Source organism: Chaetura pelagica, unplaced genomic scaffold, assembly GCF_000747805.2.
Source record: "Chaetura pelagica isolate M959 unplaced genomic scaffold, ChaPel_1.0 scaffold330, whole genome shotgun sequence".
NCBI lineage: Eukaryota > Metazoa > Chordata > Aves > Apodiformes > Apodidae > Chaetura > Chaetura pelagica.
In genome coordinates this window covers 449342-457712 of record NW_009951918.1, presented here as the reverse complement: position 1 = coordinate 457712, position 8371 = coordinate 449342, and the positions used below count along the sequence as shown (strand labels likewise).

The window sequence follows — 8371 nt, the reverse complement described above, 5'->3', positions numbered from 1 at the left end:
CAGGAACACCTTAGGGAGAGAATTATGCCCAAAATACAATCCCTTACTTTGTTCCCGAGATGCTCTAGGTACTTACATAGTAGCTGCGGGTGACTTCCCCTGCAACCCAGTCTTAGAACCACGTCTCTCCGCACGTGCTCAGCAGCAGGTGGGCAGCAGCAGGCGATGCAGCCGGGGACAACAGGCAGCGCAGCCGGAAACCAGGACTGCAAAAAGCCATGGGCGACACGGGATGAACCGGAGAAGCGGGAGCCGAAACAGGAGCGGGGACCTCTGGCTGGCAGGCACCCCAAGGCGCAGGTCCCCCCCAAAAGCAGCAGCAGCTCCAGGGTCCCTGCAAAAGCGGCACGCACGCTGTCTCTTTTATGGGTCTCCTTTGCTCCCAATTGGCCGGTTTCTTATTCCTAGGGCTTCTCAGCCAATCAGGTGGGGACTTTGTCCTGCCACTGCAGACTTGCAGTTTGCAACATTGTTGCCATTTTCCCACCACTGCTCCTCTCTAGCAGCAGCTGCCCCGTCCTGGCATCCGAGTTGTTGTTTTCTGGCAGAGGAGGCGGCAGCGCCACGTGGAGCAGCCATCTTTAAGCCAGTTATGACTGCTGACCTAAAGGGCATGTGATGTTTGTGTGAGGAAATATCTGGTCCTTCACACAGGGGTTTCAGTTTTGCATGAGAAGTTAATTTCTCACTCAATATTATTACCTGTCAGATAAGAGCATGACTTGAGATTTCAGTGCTAGCTGTAATCAAAACAGCAATGTATAGTGACAGTTGGTACAGCTCAGTGCAAAGATAAAATTATGGTTGTAGACATGCAGTCTGTGTTCTTGGAAAGAGTAAATAAATAAAGACAATAGTCTAGAAGATCTGTAGCAGATTGAAGGGAACACATGCTGTAGAAGAATGGACTTGTGACTGTGTCAAAATTATGTTTTTCATTGAAGATGAGGTTTGTATTTACTGCATTCTTTAATTCAGATGACAACTTGTTTAAAGTCTGAACAGTCATTTCTAGAATTGTTTAGTGGTAAATTGGGCAAATTTTGTTGTGTTAAATAAGTGACAATGAGCGATGCATCATAATAAAAATATAGTTGAAGGCCGTTGATCTAAATACAGTTTTTTCTTTCGTCTCCCTTGAGAAAGAAACAGGATCTTAGAGAGGAGCATTTCAGCATAACCAATACATGCCAGAATTGTTCTTTAGAGTGATTTGTAGCATTGGCCTTGAAATAAGAAGGAATTACATAAAGAGGGAAGACAGCCTTTATTTCCCCAGAATTATCAAGGAGCTTACAGATAAGTGATGCAAATTGGGTGCTCTTACTAGCATTGAGTTATTTTGCAGCTCTACTTTGACAATTGTCCCCTCATTGTTTCTTAACAAAACCATTTTCCTTTTTAGAGATAAAACTTACTTGAAAATATTTGTAATTTTCTGTTGTTAAATATATGATATTGAAACTGTAAAACCTTTTTTAGATCCAAATAGCAGTAACTTTTTATTTAGCTAGGAGCTCTCCACAAGAGAGCAATGAAGCCAGGGATTCAGAATAATGAGCTGCGGTTGAGGCTCATTACATATGACAACCTCTTTCGCCTTTTTTTCACAAGAAAGCATCTGTCACTCCTCAGTGCTGAGGATTTAGATGACACATTCGCAGAAGAATGTTTGGTAGAGTTCCAGCTGGAAGTGTCCAGAGATGATTTTGAGAAGATAACAATCCAGAAGCGTTCAGTTTGCCTGCAGCTGGGTATAGTTCAGGAAGGAATGTTAGAAATGTTAGGAAAGGCATGCAGTGACTGTGAGGGAAAGGTAGGTAAGTAGGTAGAGAGAGAGAGAGGGAGAGAGAGTCCCAAAGTACCTGCTTAATATTTAATATTGGAGAGTATTTGCTGCCATGTGCCTTATGCACTCTGGTTTAGTGATGCATTCTTTCACCTGCATAAGAGACGGTCTGAACATCTAATTTGCAGGGAAGATGTTGCACTTGTGTTTTTGATAAAAGCTGAAAAATTCTCTCTGTCATAGAATCATGGCACAGTTTGGGTTGGAAGGGACCTTAAAGATCATCTAGTTCCAACCCCCCTGCATGGGCAGGGACATCTCCCACTAGACCAGGTTGCTCAAAGCCCCCTCCAACCTGCCTTGACCACTTCCAGGGAGGGAACATCCATCCACAACCTCCCTGGGCAACCTGTGCCAGTGTCTAGCCTCTCTTCCAGTTTAAAGCCATTGCTCCCTGTCCTACTGCTACATGTCTGTGTAAAAAGTCCCTCCCCAGCTTTCCTGTAGCCCCTTCAGGTACTGGAAGGTTGCCTGAAGGTCTCCCTGGAGCCTTCTCTTCTGCAAGCTGAACAACCCCAACTCTCTCAGCCTGTTTTCACAGGAAAGGTTCTCCAGCCCTCTGATCATCTTCGTCGCCTCCTCTGGACTTGCTCCAGCAGCTTCTTGTGTCTGTTGCTCCAGAACTAGATACAATACTCCAGGTGGGATTTCACAAGAGTGGAGTAAAGGGGGAGAAAACACGGGGAGTCCTTTGAATAAATGCAATGAGGTGTGTGGGTTTTTTTCACATTTGCCACATATATTTCCAAAATGTGTTTATCAGAAAACTTTTTAAACCAAAGAAGGCCATCATTTGGATGTGTCCTCATGAGGGTATCTTTTTCAAATACAGTAGCAGTTAAGAGCTGCCCTGCAATAATCTGACATCAGGAAACTGACCCATGATGGGAAGGACTGTAAAACTGGAGTTAGGTTGTGTTTTCTAAGTCTGAAATGGGAGAGAATCTGTTCACATTGTACTGAAAATGTTGATACATGCTGGAGACCAGCATGGAGCTGATGGTACACACATGTCTGAGAGTGGTGGAGGGGTGTACCCGTTAGAAAACGGTGTGCTTCTAGATGTCTACAGTTTTCTCACAGGAAGGGAAGGCCCATGGGGAGCTCTTTTCTGTCATTTTTCTCTGTTAGATTCTCTACCAGAAACCTGCTGTGAGAGAGCCTAGCTAAATACAGAAATAGTGGTTTTTAAAAGTCTAAACAGAAGACATCTACAGACTGTGGATCTGGACTTAAAGATGAACACATGTTCAAGTGGAAAAGGGAATAGCTCTGTGTAATAGGTATGTCAGAATACAATTAAATATTCTGGTGTGTAAACTGTACAGAAGGCCTGAAAAAGCATCTTTAAAATTCCATAGAGCTTTAGGAATAGTGGCTTGTTTGGTTGTTGAAGTACAAAGACATGATGAGAAATGCACTGAAAGGCACAAAAGTAGATCATTTTTCGTTGGTATGTAAAGAGTATTTCTGTCATCTGATGTCCAGAGAAGAAAAGCAGGCTGCCTGCTTCACTTCGGCCAGAACCAGGAGAAAACAGTGTTTTGGAGGGAGAAGTTCTCCATTCCAGAACTACATACCATGACCTTTTTCTGTGGTGTACTCAGTCATCCATAGCATTACAGATCTGAAGGCCAGGTTTTGTTACCTGCATGCATAGTTTGTTGCTGCGTGCCAAGACTTCAGTTTTGCAAATCCCTCTCATTAGTGTTCACAGTCTGTTCCTCTGCAGACACTTGAGTGGTGCAATATTAGAATAAACCCTTGTATAAAGTAAAACCATGCCCATGGCTGGTTTGGATTTGTGAGGCAGAAATTCAGAGATGAAGACATGCATTTCAGGTAGAACAGTACTGAGCTGCATTGTTTTACTTCTTTGTTCTATTTCATTATACACTTTGTGTTTCAACCCTTGAGTTCCAAATTGCAGGAGTTTCTCACTCCTGGTAACTCCAGAAGTGAAGTGTTTTCATGAAGATGAATTTGCTTCACTTTTTCCACAGCAAGAGTGATGTATTATTAACAAGGCAAAAGAGAAGGTGGTTTTAAATAATTGAGCAGGTTTCTGTAATAGATGAACTAAGAGAGAAAAAAAAGATAAAGAAAAGAAATTAAATAAAGATGAGTTTATGTTGATAGGATATTGGGGTTTTTTTATGAGCAGACCTTTAAAAACTGTTGGGAGAGCAGACAGAATACAGATCATCTTTCTGTCATCTATGCAAGACCACAGTCTCAAAATAATACAGCAAAGAAATGCCCCAAGGACTCCAAACCAAAAATTATTAAAAACCAAACCAAAACAAAAAGCATTTCAATATCCAGGGCAGAAGGTTTATGCTGATCCATCAACTTAACTTTTTCAGTTAGTCCGTGTGAAGACAAACAGTCACCAGAGGAGTTACAAGACTGTAAATCAAACTGAACACTGGATACATAACCTTGAATATCTTTGTTTTACTATCTTTTTTTTTATTATTACTGGAAGATGACAGCAATTTCAGGTGCTTTTTTTGTGCTGTTGAAAACTAGAACAGCACTTATTACAGTTTCTCGGTCCTTTTTAAAAAATAGGAGCAATTTATACTAATATTTTCAGACTGACACATGAAGTTGCATTTGAACTAGAAGTTTGAATGCAAGTACAGCTAAGGAAGTCCATACTTGAGAGAGGTAAACAGGTAAAAGCATGTAAAACAACACTGCTTATATAAGGTAAGAGCAGCTGGTTGTATTTGAAGATGTTTCAGTGTCATTTATGTTGGTCTTCATGGGCTGTCCAGTAGCCAGCTGGATTGGCTGGGTAGGCTAGGTGCAACATGATGCAACACAGTTCTCTCCTGTTACAAGTTCTGTTACTAAGTCCCTCTGCACAGTAGTCAGGAAGGTTTCTCAGGTGGAGTGGATTGAGTCAAACAGCACTGAAGTTGAGATGGAGAATTTTTGGATGTACCAAGCTGAGTATCGTAAGAAAAATGTGAGTAGATATTCAAGAGGATAAATGGGGTAACTAGTACTTCTTTATTGCTGCACTTAAGAAAATGCATCCTAATTCCATCGATGAACCTGTCTGTGTGGTAGCAGCCTGCTTCACATTAACTTACTGTGTAGTTCTGACAGCATATTTTTTGGCTTCTAAAATTTGTTTTAGTAACAAACAACAAATAGTCGCTATGCATTTATTTTAGACTTCAGCTGTAGTGTTTTGAGCAGCTTTGCAAGTTATCTATCTACTGTGATGTATCAAAATATTTCTTGTTATTGCTGTGACTGCATTCTTTCCTTGTGCGTTGTTAATGGTACCTCTAAAAATGCATTTAGATGCAGAAAAAAACTGAGTGATTATTCTTCCAAGACTGAGCTGTTTCGTACAGACCTTTTTGGGCACAGCTCTGATGTCCTGTCCAGTTATGTAGCAAAATTTGTAGGATATTTGATGTTTGGGTTTGGTAGGGTTTATTTCATCAGAAAAATTTGAGCAGACATTCAAACAGAGCACATGGAAAGTGGGGTGATCATTTAGATGCTTGCTTACTTATGATACTTTATTGATTAAAATAGCTGAGAAAGGTACTTGCAGTGCTACTGGAGTAACTGTTAACACATTTAAAATGGTGCAGAATTACTTAAAATCAGCAACCAAATAGTTTAAATAAAATAATTTATTGTTATCACTTTACTGTATGAATATGAGAGCTGTCAAGCATCTTAAATGGGGGGTGGGGGGGGGAAGGTGAGAAATGTTTGTGGAAACATTTGATATTATGTTCTTTACTTTGTTTCTTTTTTTAATACTTAAATCTTACACTATCCGGATGTTATTATTAGACTAATAGTATCAGGCACATTGTGTATTTAATACTAATAGGGAAGTACTATGTAACTGTTGGGAATGTGAACACTATGAGGGCACTCCCTTAAGTACAGAAGAGTTGTGGGTTGTGCAGTTGAGTCGCTGTGGCACAGTAACTCTGGTAGTTATACAGCAAGTCAGGGGACCCTGTATCTCTCCCACAGCCTCTGCAGAAATGCCAGCTGGTAAATAAGCAGCTCTTCAGTCTGATGCTGCAAACCCATGCCAGCATTCCAGGGACCGTTTCACAGCTGCATCTTCATATTGCCCTGCAGCAGTAATTCAAAACAAAGGAAGATGCAAGGACTGCTCTTTTGCCCAGGAGATATCTTTATAAGGAACTGGTTCTTGACTCTTTGGAAGCATTTATTAGTTAACTATAGTTCTAATATCTAGTAATTACCCAAAATAGACCTGTTAAAGGAATGAAGGTGAAGAGGAGAAGGGAATTATATCTTCTTTTTCTGTTCCATATCTGTGAAGCTAAGGTTGCAAAACTTAAGATTATTTTATTTTGCACACTATTTCATAGAACTCAATGTTACTCTCTTTCATTTTGATCACCTTCATGAATTCCACACTCTATGTGTTTGTCTTGTTTGGGGTTTTTTTTGGTTTTTTTCCTCTCTTTTTCCTTTTCCTTTTATTTTTTCCCCATCTCATCTCTTCTTTCCAGTATCAAGCTACACAAAAGTATGAAAGAAGAATTTCTACATTGGTCACTCAGGTTATGATTTAATTTTTTGCCATGTCTAGTCTCCATCTCCAGATTCCTCTTCCCCTCTTGTAATGTGGGGGGGGGGAAGGTGAGAAATGTTTGTGGAAACATTTGATATTATGTTCTTTACTTTGTTTCTTTTTTTAATACTTAAATCTTACACTATCCGGATGTTATTATTAGACTAATAGTATCAGGCACATTGTGTATTTAATACTAATAGGGAAGTACTATGTAACTGTTGGGAATGTGAACACTATGAGGGCACTCCCTTAAGTACAGAAGAGTTGTGGGTTGTGCAGTTGAGTCGCTGTGGCACAGTAACTCTGGTAGTTATACAGCAAGTCAGGGGACCCTGTATCTCTCCCACAGCCTCTGCAGAAATGCCAGCTGGTAAATAAGCAGCTCTTCAGTCTGATGCTGCAAACCCATGCCAGCATTCCAGGGACCGTTTCACAGCTGCATCTTCATATTGCCCTGCAGCAGTAATTCAAAACAAAGGAAGATGCAAGGACTGCTCTTTTGCCCAGGAGATATCTTTATAAGGAACTGGTTCTTGACTCTTTGGAAGCATTTATTAGTTAACTATAGTTCTAATATCTAGTAATTACCCAAAATAGACCTGTTAAAGGAATGAAGGTGAAGAGGAGAAGGGAATTATATCTTCTTTTTCTGTTCCATATCTGTGAAGCTAAGGTTGCAAAACTTAAGATTATTTTATTTTGCACACTATTTCATAGAACTCAATGTTACTCTCTTTCATTTTGATCACCTTCATGAATTCCACACTCTATGTGTTTGTCTTGTTTGGGGTTTTTTTTGGTTTTTTTCCTCTCTTTTTCCTTTTCCTTTTATTTTTTCCCCATCTCATCTCTTCTTTCCAGTATCAAGCTACACAAAAGTATGAAAGAAGAATTTCTACATTGGTCACTCAGGTTATGATTTAATTTTTTGCCATGTCTAGTCTCCATCTCCAGATTCCTCTTCCCCTCGGGGTGCTGAATCGTCAAGTAGACAACATCACCAGGATGTCTGCAGTACAGCAGAGGGCTCCACTAATAAAGAGGTAGAGTGAAATATTTTTAAAAGCTGCAGCCTTGTTCATGCTGTTTATTCCTTTTGTTTTTTTCCCTGCCCCCTTGTACCTGTGCAAAGTTGCAACAAACTTGAAAAACTGATTTTTAGCTCCATTCCCTTATGCTTGCCTGGCTGCCTGACTGAATTTCAAACATATTTAAGACTGTTCATCATGTCATTTTTTACTCTGTGTTCAGCTACCACTAAATTTATTTACCAGGGTGGGAGGCACTGGTTTACCAGACAGCCAACAGCACCTCTGTATTAGAGGCAAGAGGAAGAGGCCTTTTTCTTTTATCCATGCAGAATATCTTCTGATCAAAGAAAGTAATGTTTCTCAACCAAATGAAAATACTTGTTTAACTGAAGTGAATTTGGTAGTAATTTGTGCTGCTTAACATTTTGTCATTGTAGAAACTGACCTGCCAGTGATTCACAATCAGAATTCAGTTCCTGACTCCAGGCTTTCAAAAATAAAGCATTTTTTCTTTTTTTTTCTTTTTTTGTTTCCTCACCTGACAGCTTTTTACACTACAGTAGTTCCCTCAACAGAAAATTAGGAGTCTGACTAGAACTTCTCACAGTGTGAAAACAAAATCATTTGGTATAAAAAGTATTTAGTGTAAAGTGGCTGGTTTTGCAAACAGAAAAATCTCTAAATATTCAGTTTCTTTGCTTTTTGTTTTATAAACTTCAAAAAAGTCTAGAAACTAGTCTGACAAGATAACATATTGTTACTGATAGCAATGTGTAAATGATCTTCCACAGTGAAAAAAACTCATTTAGTGTAATGGGAAATATTGGTAAAAAAATGAAACACTAATTGGTAATGAATTAAATTTTTTTTTTCCTCTTGTTATTATTAAAATCTTGT

At 39.6% G+C, this 8371-nt stretch overlaps 1 protein-coding gene across 1 annotated transcript in view; it reads left to right on the top strand.

Annotated features, from left to right (window-relative positions):
* APBA1 (amyloid beta (A4) precursor protein-binding, family A, member 1) overlaps positions 1–8371 on the top strand; it is a 33181-nt gene that overhangs the window by 2477 nt on the left and 22333 nt on the right. The window contains exons 2-3 of the mRNA XM_009994999.1: positions 4700–4826; positions 7385–7486. Coding sequence (XP_009993301.1) covers positions 4700–4826; positions 7385–7486 — 229 coding nt within the window. The remainder of the gene's footprint in view (positions 1–4699; positions 4827–7384; positions 7487–8371) is intronic.